The following is an 18517-nucleotide window of genomic DNA, read 5'->3' on the forward strand; positions in this document are numbered from 1 at the left end:
TATTGTCATTATCAGGTAGCCTAGGTTAGCCTCAAACTCACTACACTGCTCACTCATGCTAGCATAGACTTCTGATCCTCCTTCCTCCATTTCTGGAGTGCGGGGATGATGAACTTACACCGTGACACCTGGCTTGATAGTTTTAGGTTCACTGCAGAGATCTCCCGTGTGTGTGTGTGTGTGTGTGTGTATGTGTGTGTGTGTGTGTCCGTGGTCCCATGAGGACCCAACCACCCCAGCATCAGCATCAGCCATGAGACAGTGGATGGACCTACACTAATGGACCCTTATCACCCAGAAGCCCACAGTTTGCACAAGGCATTGTCTTGCTGCTACATGTTCTCTGGGTTTGGGCAAACGGTAATGACCTTGTAGTGTCATAGAGAGGATTGTATTGTCTTGTGCTCCCCCGTCTGTATCTCCTCTCCTCCAGCCCCTGGCAACCATTGATCTTTTAATGTCTGCATAGCTCTCCTTTTCCTGAATGTCGCCATGTTGACATCACAACAGGAAGCCTGCTCACATAACCATTGTTTTTCAGAAACACGTTACTCTTGCCCCACTCCCAACTCCCAGGGACCAGCAGGGGCCTTTCTGCCTGCTCCCTGACTCAGTGTCTTCCTGCCTGCTTTGTGGGGTTCTGGGAGATGACGAATGTGTTGGCGGATGGTAGTACGACACGATGTGTAATGACCCCAGCCACTTTGCACACAGCCTAGCAGTACCATGTGAGGGATGGTAGGACGCAGGTTTTGGCAGAGGACTTTACAGTGTGCAGCAGCAGGGTTCATTCAGGAAGACTGGGGTGCATCTGGACCGTGGGAGGACCCTGCTGGCCTGACTTCTGACGTAGGCTGGGAAGGAGAGTCATATTATAACTGGTTTGACGTTCTGGAGACTGTGAAGGGTTTGAATAGCCCTGTTTTCTCCTTGATGCTGAGAGAGGAGGGGCTGGACCCAGGCTTCCCAGGGATCTGTTCACTGGGTGGTTTACACCGGATCTTCTGCTCTGGCGGAGAGCAGCTACTGACTGCGCCGAGCCAGTTCAAGACCGCAGACTCACTCCTGCCTGCCTTTGCTCAGGGTATACCCGCGTTATTGTCTGCAGAACTTACTGCTAGATCTACATAACAGGATTTAACCAGCGATGCCTAAAACTATAATAAAATATTTTGCAAAAGAAAATGTAAATTATTCATGAATTAGAACAAAAAGAAAAGAAAAGAAAGAGAGAGAATGGCAGGGTGGTGTAGCCATGCTGCACACTCAGGGAGGACAGAGCTCAGGTTCCATCCGGTCTTAGCTCCACTGCTCGCTGGCCGGTGGCCCCTCTAGGCCTAGTTTCCTTTTCTGAAGAGTGGGTAATTCCACTGCTCATGTAATAAGATCACGTGCTATAAAAACACATGAGGACCGTGCTATGATGGCTCATGCCTTTAATCCCAGCACTCAGGAGGCAGAGGGAGGCACATCTCTGAATTCGAGGCCAACCTGGTCTAGAGAGTGAGTTCCAGGACAGTCAGGTCTACACAGAGAAACCTTGTCCAAAAAAGAAAACGAAAACCTGAGGGCCGAGGAGGGGGCTCGGTGGGCGAAGAGCCTGCCATACGAGCACAGGGACCTGAGTTTGATCCCTTGCACTGACGCTTTCTTTATAAAGCCGGGCCTGGCGACAAACCCCTGTAACCTCAGCCCTGGAGAAAACGGAGATAAGAGGAGCCCTGGGACCTGTGCTCGGCAGCCAGTCTGGCCAGTCGGTGAGCTCCAGGGTCACTGAGCGACCCTGAGAGGCAGAAGAAGATCCCCGACGTTGACTCTGGCCTTGACACGCTCTGACACACGTGCACGCCCCCACCCACCCTCCCCTGGCAGTCAAGCCCATGTCCTCATGTCATTACCTGAGGCCTATAGTTAGTGTTAGTGACCCATATGTGTTTCCTCATATAAACATGGTTTTTCAGAAACAAGAAATCTAAACCTGGATAGAAGCCCCATACTGTCTAAGACTGTGACGGAGCAGCTGCCCTTCACAGGCCCCAGGGGACCAAGCACTTTACAGTTGCTTATTCCTTGCTATCTTCACATTATAAATAAGATGTAGAGGCTCGGGGAGGCTTGGTAACACACCTCTGTTCACTCAGGAGGTGTGAGCTCTATCTAGTGTTGTCTGCCATCCTGGCGACTTCCTGCTGTATCAAGGTACCTCGGCGTCTGCTCATGAAAAAACGCTTTTTCAGTCAAGCCAAACTATCACCGTGCAACCGGACCGACTCGCTCACTTGTTCGTTCCCTAGCATCTGGGCCGCAGCTTCTGGCAAAGCATGTTCTGTCGTATGCCATGTGTCTAAGCTCGGGGTGAATGTTACGCGGCACCCTCCCCATCCTTCCCCTGGGCTGGCGTAGCGGAGAGCTGCAAGGTCCTCACCTCACACCACCTGCTCTGCCAGTTCCCCCTCTAGCTCGGATGCCAACCTGCGGTTCCCCGACAGCAATGGCCTCCTGCAGACGCCTCGCTGGGATGAGCCACAGCGGGGATGCGCCCTGGAGCAGATCTACGGTGTGTTCCGTGTGGACCTCGGCCACATGCGTTCCCTGAGACTGTTCTTCAGGTGAGTCTGCTTTCTGGCGGCGTGTCTGTGCGCAAATATGTGTGCCTGTGTGTATGATTTTAGGAAGCCCCCTCCCGAGACCCCTTATGATTCAGACATGAGGGTAGAGGAGGTTGAATAAATCCTTGCGTGGTCCAGATCTGCCTCCAACCAGCCCTGCCGCACTCCTCCAGGTCTCCTGGGTGGCTCAGGAATGGTGTGCAGGGGTTCTCTGGATCCAGCTGCCTTCCTCGGTAGAGGGAGTACTGAGTTTGGTTGACACCGCCCCTCGCACACAGCAGCCAGACTCCCGTGGGGCTCACTATTTCCTGCTTGAGGTGGCTGACAGCGTGCTCTGGTTAAACTCAGACCTCAGAACCTGCGTGAACGCCTCCGTCCCTCCCCCACCCTGTGACCCTTTAGTGACGAGGCTTGCACGAGTGGCCAGCTGGTGGTGGCCAGCCGGGAGAGCCAGTACAAGATTTTCCACTTCCACCACGGTGGCCTGGACAAGCTCTCCGAGGTGTTCCAGCAATGGAAGTTCTGCACAGAGACGCACCTCAGGGACCAGGTAACCCAGCGGAGAGTGGGGCGGACGTGGTTGGTTAGGGTCAGGAGTGGAAATGCCTCTCCCAGAATACCAGCTCCCAAACCCGTGGGTCTGGGACCATCCCGCGACACCTTCCTCACCCGTCTGGCTCTAGGGATCCCCTCGGGACGATGGCATTTGGCTGTCTGGTTTGCGGTGACTGCCAGCAATGTACTTGGGGTTGAACTGTGTACCCAGGCCTTTCTGAAAGTCATTCTGAGCCCTTGAAGACTCATGTTTTGACAAGGCCTCTTGCCATATTTTGCTCAATCTGCATACAGAGGCAATAAGAGCCCTTTAATCACCTGCTTAAGGTACTGTATGTGCTTATTAGATCCGGGGGCTGACTTTACAGCCCTACCCGCAGAGCCTCCCGCCAGCTCCCATTATTACAATAGAGGTATGTGCCCCCCTCTGCATCGAGCAACCTTTGATTTTTGAATTAAATGTCAGCTGCGGTTTCGCCCTGGACTCGTGACTGCACATGGAGACAGTCTGACAGGCTGGCTCCCCCGCTCGCCGAACAGCGGGCCTTTGTATGTGGCCGATCGAATGGAATCTATTGCAGGCTCTCCCTGGCAGAGGGAAGTTGGGCCGTAAGGGGTATTAATTCTGGTTTTCTTTGCGGCTGGGGCAGGAGAGGGAGTGGGGGCAGTGGAGGCTGTGAGCTGCAAAGGGAGAGCGGTGTTAGGATGAAGGTATTTTCATTTTAATTGTGTCTAATTACACTAGCCATTTAGGAGTTTATGTGCAGGGACAGCGCCTCCCCTCCTCCCAGAGGAGAGAGTGGCTTTGACATCCTGGGAACAGCATCTCAGGCTTCCAGAGCCCAAGATCTGAGATCCTGCTCTCCACCCGGGGCTCCTCCCACCCACCCAGCAGGTCACAGATGAGAGGACATGCATGCAGTTCTCTATCCGACGGCCCAAGCTGCCATCCTCTGAGACCCACCCGGAAGAGAGTCTGTACCGGAGGCTGGACGTGTCTGCCTGGCTCAACCACCTGAATGATCTGGGCCAGGTGGAGGAGGAATACAAGCTACGCCAGGTACGGCGGCGGCCACCTGGTCAGCCTCCGGGGAACCCTTGTAGTCAAGCCGCGGGGACAGAGGGTGGTGGGTGGTGGGCCACCTCCTCTGGAGGGTTCTGTTGGCTGCATTGATGAAGCGGTCAGGTGGCTTCATTGAGGAGACAATTGCACAAGATTGGGGATCCCATGTGGGCCCTGCAGACTCTGGAGTATTAAAACCCCCAGGATTAGTCCATGACGTGAGAATGACACATCGATCTCAGAGTGCCACCCCGGGGGGGCTTTGACATTGAAATGAGCCGGTTTGTATCCTGTATGGGAATGCCTCTCCAACACTTTCCCCTTGTAAACATGTGCAAATTGCCGGGGTCTGAATCGAGGCGCGCCAAAGGCCCCACGACACCCTTCTCTGGGGATTTGGGGTTCTTTGAGCTGCCCTGTTTTATACTCTATCCCCCCACCCTACCCCCTCAACTTGGGCTGCTTCCTCCAGGCCATTTTCTTTGGCGGCATTGATGTGTCGATCCGGGGGGAGGTCTGGCCTTTCCTGCTGCACTATTACAGCCACGAGTCCACGTCGGAGGAGCGCGAGGCGCTGCGGGAGCAGAAGCGAAAGGAGTACGCAGCAATCCAGCAAAAAAGGTGCACTGCGCCCCAGGAGTCCCATCTAACCATGGCGGGGAAGTCAGAGGTGTAATTCATCACCGACCCATATTCCGTGAACCGTGGTTTCTTTGGAGCATGAGTCTCCCAAGAGCCAGCGCCATTGGCAGGAGAAGGGTAGTTGCTACACCACACCCCCAGCACCTTGGTCCAAGGGCCAGTGTTCACCAGCGGTAGGCTGGGCTGAAAACCTGACTTCAGGACTGAAGGCTGCCTCCCTCAAGGGTTTCACTGCCCACAGGCTGCAGTCAGCTCTCCTCTGCAGGGCTGGGCTTGAATTAACATAAGGAAAGCTTTGAATACACCACACACAGGCACATGCACGCGCGCGCGCGCGCACACACACACACACACACTCACATGTCCTCTTGGGAGCTGGAGTGTTGGTGCTGACAGTGCACGCACGCACGCACACACTCCTCTGTTGGTGCCCGTAGCCCCAGCAGCAGAGGTTGGAGCTAGCAGAGCACAGGCCTCTATATCCGGGAGTGCAGCTACTCCAGGTCCCCTCCCTGGGTACTCCAGGGCATCCCCCTGCCACAGCTGACCTCAGGATGGCGCTCTGTCTTCCCCACAGGCTCTCCATGACTCCTGAGGAGCAGAGAGCCTTTTGGCGCAGTGTGCAGTTCACCGTGGACAAGGATGTGGTTCGGACAGATAGGAACAACCAGTTCTTCCGAGGGGAGGACAACCCGAATGTGGAGAGCATGAGGTACCTGGTGTCCCTGGCCTCCCCGTGTGCAAGTCTGTGATCGGCCTTGTGGGACTCCCAGGCTGCTGTGCAGCACAGCACTCCACCCAAGCAGGGGACCCACAGGCTACCTTAGCTCCTGACCCCTGTAGCAGCCACTGAGTCCCAGCTGAGGGTGCCAGCCAAGCCTCCCCAACCCTCTCCTGGCTTGGCCCCTTGCTCACGAAGGACATTCCCCATGCTGCCATGTGTGCTCGCATCTCCTCACGATGGGCCTCCTCTGGAACGCCATACTGAGTCCGAGGCTGCCACCTCCGATACTCTGCTGCAGCCTGGCAAGTAACTGCACAAAATTAATAGCCCATAAAAACGACCTAGCCAGCCCACCCTTTGTGTCACAGACACTGAACCACCCGCTAAGAAAGCAGGACCCATATTCCCACCCAGCCCCTGCTCTGGGCTCTGGCAAATGCTGTTACCGCTTGAAAAATGAGTCCCACGGACTTCCATCAGAGCCCAGACTTTATTTTTTATTTTTTTTTTTGAGGCAGGGTTTCTCTATGCAGCTCTGGCTGTTCTGAAACTCTATATAGAGCAGGCTGGCCTCAAAATCATAAAGATCTGCATGCCTACTGAGTGCTGGGATTACAGGCATGCAAACCACACCCGGTCAATAATTATTTGCACTCTCAGGATCATCAGCTCTGTGGCATCTGCTTTTGGGTGCTGCCTCCCCTGAGACCAAGATGAAGGAGGGTCCCCAGTACCTGTGCGACAGGTGCTGATGGGGACTACGGGATGGGCTGGGTCAACCCACCTCTGCTCCCCACTGCCTTACCAGGAGGATCCTGCTGAACTATGCTGTGTACAATCCAGCCATCGGCTACTCACAGGGCATGTCAGACCTGGTGGCCCCCATCCTGGCTGAGGTCTTGGATGAATCGGACACTTTCTGGTGCTTCGTGGGTTTGATGCAGAACACCATCTTCGTTAGCTCTCCCCGTGATGAGGACATGGAGAGACAGCTGGTGAGGCGTGCGTGCGTGCATGTGTGTGTGTGTGTGCGTGCGTGTGTGTGTGTGTGTGTACACTGAGTATGCGTACTATGGTGAGGAGGCATGGGGACAAGCTCACATGTACATTTGTGTGCGTGTGTGTGTGTACACTGAATATGTGTACTATGGTGAGGAAGCATGAGGACAAGCTCAGGTGCGTTTGTGTGTGTGTGTGTGTGCGCGCGCGCGCGCGCACGTATCACTGTGTGCTGTGTGGGCATGTATATATTGTGCCTTATATATGTGGGTATGTGTGCTTACATATGTGTGCATATGTGTATGTGCATGTGTATCTGTGTACTGGAGGGTTAAAAGAGACAGCACACTGCCTTGTTTTGTTTGGTTTTATTTTTTTGAGACACGGTTTTTCTATGTGTAGCCCTGGCTGTCCTGGAACTCACTCTGTAGACCAGGCTGGCCTAGAACTCAGAGATCTGCCTGCCTCTGCCTCCTCAGTTCTGGGATTAAAGGCATGCACTATCACTGCCCAGCTGCTGCCAGGGGTCTTGAGGGTGAAATGCAGCCACGATATCAGGAGTCAGTATATGGCAGAAAACCAGAGTCTCCTGGAAAGAGCCAGTTGGCCACTTCCAGGAGATAAGTGTTTGGGTCTGGGCCAGCCTCTTAAGCCTCTCTTCCTGAAACCCCAGAGACTGACTGTTTAAGACCCTACCCTGCTGCCTTCTGCCTCCCTGCAGGGCTATCACAATCCAGCCTCCTGGGTAGGGCAAAGAAAGGGAGGTCCATGCTACTTGGCTCAGGTGTGTGTCACTAGCAGGGCCTATTACAGACCTCCAGGGCAGCTGTATGCAGTGGGTACATAGGTCTCCAATATTACCCAGATGTCCAGCAGGCAAGTCTCACATCTCTACCCCCCCAAAAAAAAGCTGACTTTTTGTGGGGCTCAGCTGACTCTGATCCCATGTCCCACTCCCATCTCCGAGAGATCAGCTGTACATAAACTGAGAAGCACCGAGTGGCTGGGGACTGGATCTTGTCACTGAGAGGCACCTGTGTTTGTATCAAGCTTCTGCCAGGATGTGGGTGGCCTCCCCTCTGTCCCGCATATGGCCTGGTCTGGAAGTAGACAAGCTGACAGAGTGAGCGTAGGACCCGAGGGCACTGAACTCTGAGGACAGGAGTCGCAGGTGCCCCTCCCATGGCCGTCTCTATTCCATATGGTCTCAAGTGTTGGAGACTCAGTGGCTGGATGACGTATGCCTCAGGCAGTGATGGCAGAACTGAGGAGGGCAGGAAGCATGGCCCATAGATCAACCCCTGGGGACTGGAGGGTTGTGTGAGCAAAGGTGTGAGGAACAGCCTGCGGCAGGAGGTACAGGGCACTCGGCAGTTGTGCACACACTATTGTGCACGCTAGACGTCTATTAGAGAACTGTCAGCCACACAGTGGCCTCGACCTTCTGTGAGCCACCGAGTGGAGACCCTGGCCGGTCAGGAAGGACTCCAGGACTTGGGAGCCACACAACTTCAGGCGCTAGGGATAGCAGTGTGCTTGCTTAGGAGTCCTGAATCCTGAGGCCCCACTATCCTGGGGAGCCTCTGATCCCGCTCAGCAGCAGACAACTGACCCCTAACCAGACACTCGGCCCCTGCCTCATCACGCATCCCTGTGATGTCAGGTTTCCACGGTACCCAGGGAGGCAATTACAGGGTCTGACGCCATCACCCTAGCAGCCTGGCGGCACATGGCCAGTGACTCATTAGCTGCTGGAGATTGGTTTCCCGGTGGCGTCAGTAGTCGGCAGCCCCCACCTGGTGCTGCCAGAAATAGCCTCTGTCAAGTCCCATGCGACCCGGTGACCTGACACACAGGAATCCAGCATTTTGAAACTCAGACAGCGTCTTGAAACTGCAATCAGCTCTGGGAGTCGCTAGATCATGGTGGGACAGAAGGGGCTTTTGCTGGGGTTTTATGAATAACCCTGCTTGCCCTGCCTGGTTAGGCATCCATTAGAACAGCCCCTGGGGGTCGACTGAGGCTGAGGGATGACTTCACACTGAGTCAGTCAGTCTCCTTGGCCACCCAGGAGGTCATACTATGCCGAGGGCTATACCATGGTCTCCTGGGATATCTTTCGATCTAAGAGGCACTGGTGACAGGTGTGTGCAAGATTCCAGGGCTGGGCTGGGAGATGACTCAGCAGAGTGCCTGTTGTACAAGCATGAGGACCACAGTCCCCATCCCCAGAACCCGGGGAAAATGCTGGGTGTGTCCCGGGGAAGCTCACAGACAGGTGGATCCCTGCCGCTTGCTGCCCAACCCGTCCAGCTCATTGGCGAGCTTTAGGTTCAGTGAGAGACTGTCCGAAAAAGGTAGACTCAAGCTGGAAAGATGGCTGAGAGGGTTAGAGGATGCACCACACCGCTCTTACAGAGGACCTGAATTTGATCCCCAGCACCTGAGTCCATCAGCTCACACTTGCCTGTAACTCCAGTTCCAGAAATCACTAACTCTGGCCTCCTTGGCTACCTGAAGTCATGTGCACAAGCCCATCTCTACTTGCATGATTAGCAATAATAAAATAAGGGCTGGAGGGACAGCTCAGTGATTAAGAGCACTGACTGCTCTTGCAGGGGACCTGGATTTGGATCCAAGCACCCATACAATTGCTAGGAACCATCTGTGACTCCAGTTCCTGGGGATCCAGTTCTCTCTTCTGGCCTCTGTGGACACCAGACATCAGTGTGATGCATAGACATACGTGCAGGCAGATCGCTCATACGCATAAAATAAATATGTTCAATTTGTTTAATAATAAACCTTTTTTAAAAAATAAAATAAGGTAGACTGTTAGAAGATACCCAATGTCAACCTCTGGCCTGCATACACACACACACACACACACACACACACACACACACACACACAGACACACACATATACACACACACGAGAGAGAGAGAGAGAGAGGGAGAGAGAGAGAGAGAGAGAGAGAGAGAGAGAGAGAGAGAGAGAAGGGGGGCTTCTGGTTATGTTCCAGTGGTAGTCTGACATAGTAGCTGGCTGATGTGTTTGGCAGACAGAAAGATTTCCTGTGTGTGCTTTGGGGCTTGAAGGTGCCCTGAGTAAGGTCTTTCTGGCCCTGGTAGGCAGGTTTTCCCGGGGTCTGGGTAACACCCTCCACTCCCCTTCCACTCCCAGCTGTACCTGCGGGAGCTGCTGCGGCTGACACACCAGCGCTTCTACCAGCACCTGGTCTCGCTGGGCGAGGATGGCCTCCAGATGCTGTTCTGCCATCGCTGGCTCCTGCTCTGCTTCAAACGGGAGTTTCCTGAGGCCGAGGCCCTGCGCATCTGGGAGGCCTGCTGGGCCCACTACCAGGTGAGCAGAGCCAGCACTGCTACCTGTGAGTGCAGTCACTATCCTGTGCTTAGGCGGTGGGGCACCCCAAACCTCCTCCCGTGTGGGGGTGTCTCCTCCTCACCCCATCCAGCCGCGCCAGTTTTCCGGGCTTGTGCCGCTGGCTTCAGACCTCCCCTCCCATGTAATTGAAATCAATGTAAATTGCTGGCTGACATGCTCATTACTGCCTCTGTCACAGCCAGTCAGTAGGAGGGATATCTGCACCACAGGACAGTCACAGCAGCCCAGGATGTATGTCCCCACATGCTGTGGCCAGTGCTATGCTGCCCTGCCCCCTGGGACTGCCGGACCACCCTGAGCTGCCTTTCCACGGCTCCAGAGAGAGTCTGAATCAGGGCATCCACTCATTCTACACGATCAGTTTCTCCTCCCCCACCGGGCTGACTCTACACCCTAAGCTACACCCAAGCCATCAATGTAAGGAAGTCAGCAAGTCGTTTTGACTCCATCAGCCTTAAAAATAATAATACTCAAGTTTGGAGAGATTACTCAGTGGGTAGAGTGCTTACCTTGCAAGATTGTGAATCCACACTGGAGTCCTAAACTCTTGTTTTTTTTTTTTAAAGTCAGGCATGCCAGACATTGTGGTACACACTTTTAATCCCAGCATTCTGGAGGTAGAAGCAGTCAGATTTTTGTGAGTTCCAGGAAAGTCAAGAGTACACAGTATGAACTGTCACAAAACACAACAAGCAACAGAAAACCAAAACAAACAAAAAAGAGCTGATGGTGCACACCTATAACCCCCCCCCCCATGCTGGGGGAGCGGAGACAGGCCGATTCCTGGGCTGGCTAGCCAGTCAGTCTAGCCTAATTGCTGAGCTTCAGGTCCCAGCAAGAGACCCTGAGATACCATCTTCTGGCCTCACGTGGAGAGCACACATCTGTACATGCACACGTTGCTTGCACAAACCAAGAGCAGTACCCTGGCTATGGAGAGCACACTCCGAAGTCGCTCTCCCTCTGCCACCTGCAGCATCCATTGCTTGCCAATGCATCCTAGACTTAAAGACTATTCTAGACAGACATCCTGAGTGGCCAAGGAGGCTGAGTCAGAGGGAAGTAACCCAGCTGTTCTCCGAGGTTCTTGGCAGCTCCTGCTCCTTAGTCCGTTGGACACTGTTGTGTTCAAGACCCACAAAACAAGTTTACATTGCCATCAGATTTTGGAATTAGTGGTCCCATCTGGAACATCCCCGCCCCCCACCAGCTGAGAATGAAATCCTTTCAGATGATGAATGAATCAGGAGTGAGCGCTAGAGGGGAGTCACTGCCAGGTGAGGGCTAAGCTTCCGAAGGGAAGGCTTCATGGAGGCCTCTGTGCTGTAGCTTGATGCCCTGAGAGCTGGCGCTCTGGGCCAATCCCTGTAGAATGTCTCTCATTCTCCATCCTCCCATTCCTTCGGAATAAGAAGGCGGGCAGGCCAAGGATGGGGACTTCAACACCCACCGCCTCTGCACGCTGCTGGTCTGGTTGGGAGATGGCAGCCCACGTGGTATTATCAAGATACTCAACAGGGACTTTCTAGAACCCCCATCCTTCTACCTTCATGTGTCCAGGCAAGAGAAAGCCACAAGGTGGCCTTACAGGAGGCAGGGAGGGGCTGTGGGCATCTCGTTAGGGGCGGCAAGATGGTAGCAGCAGCCTTCCATGGGCCTCGAGGGAGTGACTTAGGAGGGATCTTCCTAGATGCTCAGCCACCAACCATAGAGAGGGGCGCATGCTAAGGACACTTGACTGATGCAGGAGGACTCACCACCAGGAAATCAGCAGCCAGAACTTTGGTTGGCATATTCTAGAGTCTTCAGGAAGCTGTCTGATCAGCCCTTTGCACACACACGACACCCTCACGACCTCTGTGCATGAGGTCCAGCGTGAGTTCAGACAGGCTAGGGAGGAAAGTGTGTGTTCTCTTCCCTCATCACAGACACCTCCCAAGAGAGCACCAATGGCCAGGGTGTGGCACAGTTATCATCCATTAGTATGTCACAGCGGCCCAGCGTGTCATCGTCACCACCGGCCCAGTCTTCAGGTGGGGAAGTGGAGGCTGAACCAGAGGTGCAGGCTTCCCAGGTGCATAGGACCAGGCCCAGATAACCTTGGCCACAGTCATGGCTGAGCTCCGGTTCAGGTTCGGCAGGGCCCCTCTGAGCTCTCTGTCTTCCCACAGACGGACTACTTCCACCTCTTCATCTGTGTGGCCATTGTGGCCATCTATGGGGATGACGTCATCGAGCAACAGTTGGCCACAGACCAGATGCTCCTGCACTTTGGGAACTTGGCCATGCACATGAACGGAGAGTTGGTGCTCAGGAAGGTGGGAGCCGCACAGGCCCGCCCCGTACAGAAGCAGGCCACATGCTGTACAGCCCCACACCTCATAGACCCACCCCTGCCCACGGAGCCCCACCCACACCTCACAGACCCACCCTGACATGGGAAGCCCTACCCGTACCTAAAGGACCCACCCCTGCCCATGGAGCCCCACCCACACTTCACAGTCCCAGCCCCGTACATGGAGCCCCACCCACACCTCACAGACCCACCCCTGCCAACAGAGCCCTACCCAGCACATGGGCTCAGCTTGCACGCAGAGCCCTTCACATCACAGAGCCCCACCCCTGCACATGGGTACCACCCCACCTCCAGAGCTTCAGCCTGCCCTTCGTTTGCCTGTTGGGCTTTTTCTTCCAAGTCCATGGGGACTAACACCTGATGCAATCTCCTCAGCCCAGCAATGTGAATCTGTCGTGTCGGGGCTGTCCCTGGTCACCGCCTCTTTCATCTGCTACAATGTATACATGCCCAGCCAGTCCCCACCCAGGAGTGCCTCCTTCCTGTCCAGAGCTAGGAAGTGAGGGAGAGAGAAAGCCTCGTTTCTTACCCGTGGCTTGAGTCTCAGCCACCTCCTGCTCCCCACACTCTAACTGACAGTGCTTTGAGTTCTAGTCCTCTGGTGGTCCATGGGGAGGAGAAGGGGTCCTCGGGCCCATCACCACACTGGGCACCCCAGACAGACCTTGCAGGGGTGCAGGGTAACTTGGTAGGGGCCTTTTACAGTTCAAAAGAAATGGGGACAGGGTTGAAGGCTCCTGCAAAGGACAGGAAGGGCTGTGTGGGGGGTGCCCTTCTGACTCTCATGCCTCACCCACTTGGGGATTTCATGTCGTAAACTACCCAAGTATCTCAGGGTCCCTTTTTGGCAGCCAGTGAAGACCCAGGCCACTGTGCTGTCCCCTCCATGAGTGTGTCCCTTGGTTCCATGCTCTTCCACTATTCCCTTGCATCCCGATGGCCTGGGCTGTCCCCTTAGCTTTTCTTCTCTCTGCAGGCCAGGAGTCTCCTGTACCAGTTCCGCCTTCTGCCACGGATCCCCTGCAGCCTACATGACCTGTGTAAGCTGTGTGGGACAGGCATGTGGGACAGCGGGTACATGCCAGCTGTGGAGTGTGCCGGCCACCACCCGGGCTCTGAGAACTGTCCCTATGGGGGCACAATGGAGATGCCGTCACCTAAGCCCCCAAGAGAAGGCAAGAAAGGCCCAAAGGCACCGCGGGAGGCCTTTGGTTTCCGCAGATAGGAAAGGCTCTGCTCTGACACGGAGCAAGAGGACGACCTCCCTGGGGTCCTGGGCAAGCGGGAGGGGGTGGGGATGGTCGTGAAGGGAACAGAATCTAGAAATACAAGGAAAGGCCTCTGGCCAATGCGAAGAGAGCCTTGTCACCATGACGACAGAATCTGACTCTAGAAGTGACAGCAGATATCAGATGCCCCGAGAATTCAGCTCCTGAAAGGCTGGCCCCGGAAGTCTGCCTGCTGCACAACAGTGCAGGCTGCTGGGTGGCTGGGGGACTCCAGCAGAGCCCAGAGTCTGGCCACGAGCTGTGGGCTAAGCAGGATCCAGAAAAGGCTTCATCCTCACACTGGCACAGAGGGGCACAGATGAGCAGGGCCGTCCCGAGTGAGTCAAGTGTATTTCTGAAGCCTCTTGGTCACAGCTGCAAGACCCCTGTGAAGACACCTGTTCGGGGGGGGGGGGGGGGGAAGAGGGGAGAGAGAGAGAGAGAGAAAGAGAGAGAGAGAAAGCAGATATTCAGACCTGAGCTCCCACAGTGCCCATGTGAGTGTTGGGAAGGACATGCCTACCCCAGAGGAAAAGGCTGGTTGTACCTCCCACTGGGATCCTCCCCTTAGGGTCTGAGTTTTGTCCTCTCTACCAAAAACAGCAACCCACTGAGGCCTGAATGGGTTGAGGGGTGTGGTATGTGCAACCATGGGGTCCTCTGAAGAGAAAATGCTTGGTCCTGTGGAGGTGAGAGTATCTAAATCCCCCACAAAGACAAAGGCATCTGAAATGGCTGGGGAGGGGCCTCCACCTCCATGCAGGACCTGGTTCCTGTTATGCAAGGGGGCTTCTGTCCCTTGGCATCTCTGCTGACTGAGCAGCACTGGGATGCTCTGCCTCTTCCCAAGGAAAAGGTCACCCCCACACTCCATCCTCCAAAGCTGAGGACGGAGGTTGGTTAATGGTGTGTTCCGGAGCATCCCTAGCTGGTGTCCCAAAAGCTGGTGTAAGGAAGAAGCCTTGATCCCTCTGTCATGGGCTGAGTCCGTGTGGGGATGCAAGCGGCAGGGGTGGGCAGAGGTGCCCTGCTGTTGAGTTTTCTCACTGAGAGCTGCACTGCAGGACAGTGCCATGTTAAAAGGTGCTTATCAGAATGTAAGCAGAGACCTCTTACAGCCGGCCGCTCCCCTTCCCAGTCTCCCCTTCTCTGAGGACATGGGTCCTTCTAGGAAGAGCCTGTGGGAGAGAGTGTCCTGATCTTTGGGGTACAGGCATATCCGCTGTCTAGCACCCAGTATCCTTATACAGGGCAGAGCCTCCATGGCTAGAACCTGACTGGCACCTCCGGCGAGCGTTGGGTCAGCAGTCTAGGCTGGGAGGTTCTGGTCTTGGGTAGAATTGCTCACTCTCTTCTGGGGTCACCATTTCTGAAGTCCCAGTGAGTGTGTGGTGGCACTGGCCTCTGGGTCTCGGGTCACCCCATGACAGTAGAGGCAGAAATGAGCAGTGATTTTCTAAGTGCTGGTGGACACCACACTTGCCGACCAACCGAGGGGCAGCAGAGCAGGTGGCCCGGCTGAACTCGGCATCCAGGAGAGTGAAGCCTCGGCTCAGGGGCTACTCTGAGCAGTCACGTAGGAGAGGCCTGGTGATTCAGAGGGGTCCCATCTGCCTACCACTCCAGGAAATCTAGATACAGATCACTCCCAGGGAGGAGGAGCCAGCTCCTACCCTCCCCCTCCCAGGATCACACAGCACCCTGTCTCCTACACTCGGCTGTGTAGGGTGGGGACAGGGGTGGGGGCGGAAGAGCAGGTCCAGGGAGTCACATACCCTGGAGAGTCTCAGAGAGCAAGGATCTGTAGCTCCCAGTGCTCCTCGAGACCTGACCCAGAAGGGTCAGTGACAGCCTTGTACCAGGTATCCCCCCCCCCCAGTCCCGTGGACTATCGGTCCCTGGTGTTACCTGCAGCGTTAGACCATCTGGGGCCTCTGCAGCCAGACATGGTGTGTGGGCTCACAGAGCCCTGCTCTGCTCTGAGGAGTGGAGAGGCCCTGCACACACGGAACAGCAACCTTAATCTGGATGCAATTAGAGGAGACCAGCCAAATACCCTGTGGCAGCTGTTACCCCAGGATTATTCCCAGCCAGCAAAAGGCATTAGGGTGATAATTCAGTCATTAGACTTCTAGCCTTCCCACCGCCAGGACATACAAATCACGGGTAATCAGCCTGCACACCGTCTCTTGGCCACAAGGCTTATTTAACCCATTTTTTAAAATGACACTTAATGCTATTGACCAAGCACGCCTGTGTGCGCATAGCCTGCCGCTAATGTCTGTGCTGACGACATCACCTAATGTCATTGGGGCTCTGGTCAAGAAGGATACCTTTGGGGTGTGTGTGTGTGTGTGTGTGTGTGTGAGAGAGAGAGAGAGAGAGAGAGAGAGAGAGAGAGAGAGAGAGAGATAACACTGGTGAGGCATGATGCCTACCTTGGAAGGGGTCGCTTACTGTCCACGTGGAGGGGACAGTGTTGGGGGAGGGGGCGGCAGCAGGAGGTTGGAGTAGGATGTGTGCTTCTCTGCCGGGGCCAGTGTCCTCACTGGGCACAGAGAAGACGCTGCTTCCCCAGACAGCTCTGCCTTCAAATGCCAGCCAGGAAGCCTGGCTCACCTCTGCAGACAGAGCTATGTGGTTCGTGAACAGCTGGGGACACGGAGGGAAACAGGTTAAATTCAGGAAGGGAAGATTTTGGTCTTCTGAGTTTTTGCTATAAGTGGTGTGAAGCCCTTGATGGACAGGAGGGCAGCAGCCCAGTGGAGGGTCACCGGGAGCTGGTGCCTGGGGGAAGCTGGTGCCTTTGATGGCCCTGGGCATGGAGAGGGTACCGCAATAAGGAAATGGGAAGAACTGTAGGCTGGATCAGGAGTCAGCTCCGAGAGGTTCCTCTGTCCTCTTCCTTTCTTTCATGTTGTGTTGTGCTGAGGAGGTAGTGTGCGGCACTTGGAGCCCACATTCATGCTAGACGAGTGTGCTGCCCCACTGGGCTACTCACCCGACCTACTTTGTGCTTGACAGAATTAATTCAGGCGGAGATCAGCCCCTCACAGTGCCAAGAGTCTACCTGTGTCCTCCCCTCTACATGGACTCCTTTCCAGTGTAGTCAGGCTGGGTTTGTTAGGGACACCCTGGGCTGGCCAGACAGTGGGAAGGAGCCTGGCAGAGGTCTCTGGAGGTCACCCTGCCCAGAAGGGTGGAAAACTTATGCAGGGGTATAGCCTGGTTTCATGATGGGCCGGGCCAGGGCCCACCCATTTGGGCCACCAAGGAGGGAGGGGGACACAGGGAAGCTGGGTAGCCCGAGGCTAGACTCGCCAGATCCCTGGAGTCCTTGAAGAACAGAGCAGCCTCTGGACTTAGTCTTGCGTTTCTAAAAGGTTGCAATGCCATTTTGTCCTGCACTAACCTGGTCTAGAAGGAACCACCCCAAACCTAAGAAGCCAGTTCTCTCCAGAGCTTCCCTGGCAGGGAGTGAAAGGTTCCCCTAGCCATTTCCTCACCCATAAAAGGAGGGCAAGGTTCTCCATCAGGGTCCTTCAAAAAACTGCTCTGGGGACTTGGATGTAAAGGCTGTCACAAGGGCGGCAAACCATGGCCCAGGGACCTCACCTGCCACTCAGGGAAGAGCCCACTGGCCTTAGCCTTCCGCAGCGGTGACCAGGAGGGGCTGTCCACTCCCTTTGAGTGCTCCCTCGGGTTTGGAGTCAGCAGACCCACGCCTCTCCCATGTCACCACCTCCTGTGTGTCCTCTGCAGAGGGCAAGCCTCTGTGCCACCCACACCTACCGTGAAGAAAAGCAAGCCACAAAGCCACCTCGGCGGTATTGGCCTGCGCCTCTCTGTGCGCATGCGTACGTGCTCTTGCGTGGCCGGCCTCACCCACAGCGGGGAAGATCCTTCCATGAGGACTCCGCTTCTTCAGCAGCTGCATGCAGATACCTGCCACCACCAGGCCTTTAAGTACATTGCATTCAGTTCCAGGTGGGAGGGTAGCACTTCTGGCGCTCAGAGTTCAAGTCACGTGACTGTCTTTCTTCCACACTTGGAGGATAAGGAAGACAGCCTTTTGTGTGTCTTGTTTTTAAAGTAATGAAATCTCCCCATTGCTGATGTCTACGGCAAGTGATTCGGTTTCTCTGTTGTGTTTTGTTGTTTTTTTTTTGAACAGTCCCCTTCCGGTCAAGGTCAGGACTGGTCACCATGACCCTTGTTAACCCTGACTCTCATGGATTCCACACAAAATAAATAAAATAGTATTGCCACACATATGGTCAGACGCCTTCAGAGAAGCCTAGTGAGAGTGGCCGGGTCAGACCATGTCGGGCCTTTAGATGTGGCCAGCCTGTCTAGCTCCGTGGCTGCTCTGAGATCACTGGGGAGACCTGGGGTGCAGAACCAGAAGGGTTGGTCACCAGGCCCTGCTCTGGGAAGGCCAGGGGCATGGCCCAAAGGTCATGCTGGGCCTGGCAGTGGAGAGAAGTGGCTTGGAGAACTCCGGGGTGCTTTATGGGCCTCAGGACCATTAGGTCGGAGTCCACAGCGCGGTTACCCATTGCCTGCGAACTCTAACGGTGTTTGACAGGGCCTTAGATGCCTGTCATATTTCGGGAAAAGCCCGAGTCATCCTGTGTGAACTTCCTTTGGGAGACAATCAGTATATTGAAACTTGGTGGGTGCAGGCTGGGCATTTAAAGGGAAATTCAGGCATCACCAATGGGGGTCTTGCTGTCTTAACCAGCCCTGGGAGCCAGTCACAGAAAATGAAGCCGAGAGGTGATGAGAAGGTACGCAAGGGTCTGTCTGGGTTTTGTGGAAGTTTCTGGAACAAATGGGTTGGGAACTCTGGCCTTCACCTGAAGCACCGGTTGGAACTTTGAGCTCTTTCCG

The 18517-nt window shown here is 55.0% G+C and overlaps 1 protein-coding gene across 2 annotated transcripts in view; it reads left to right on the top strand.

Annotated features, from left to right (window-relative positions):
- Positions 1 to 17896, top strand: part of Tbc1d16 (TBC1 domain family member 16) — an 84554-nt gene extending 66658 nt beyond the window's left edge. Inside the window, exons 4-12 of one of the 2 annotated variants that reach the window (XM_048451821.3) lie at positions 2448 to 2609; positions 3012 to 3159; positions 4057 to 4224; positions 4700 to 4848; positions 5447 to 5581; positions 6402 to 6588; positions 9779 to 9958; positions 12172 to 12318; positions 13333 to 17896. In XM_048451821.3, coding sequence (XP_048307778.1) covers positions 2448 to 2609; positions 3012 to 3159; positions 4057 to 4224; positions 4700 to 4848; positions 5447 to 5581; positions 6402 to 6588; positions 9779 to 9958; positions 12172 to 12318; positions 13333 to 13581 — 1525 coding nt within the window. In that variant the 3' untranslated portion in view covers positions 13582 to 17896. The remainder of the gene's footprint in view (positions 1 to 2447; positions 2610 to 3011; positions 3160 to 4056; positions 4225 to 4699; positions 4849 to 5446; positions 5582 to 6401; positions 6589 to 9778; positions 9959 to 12171; positions 12319 to 13332) is intronic. The other variant, XM_048451822.3, reaches the window with a different exon arrangement.
- Positions 17897 to 18517: the final 621 nt, after the last annotated feature.

This window comes from Myodes glareolus, chromosome 9, assembly GCF_982192425.1.
Source record: "Myodes glareolus chromosome 9, mMyoGla1.1, whole genome shotgun sequence".
Taxonomy (NCBI): Eukaryota; Metazoa; Chordata; class Mammalia; order Rodentia; family Cricetidae; genus Myodes; species Myodes glareolus.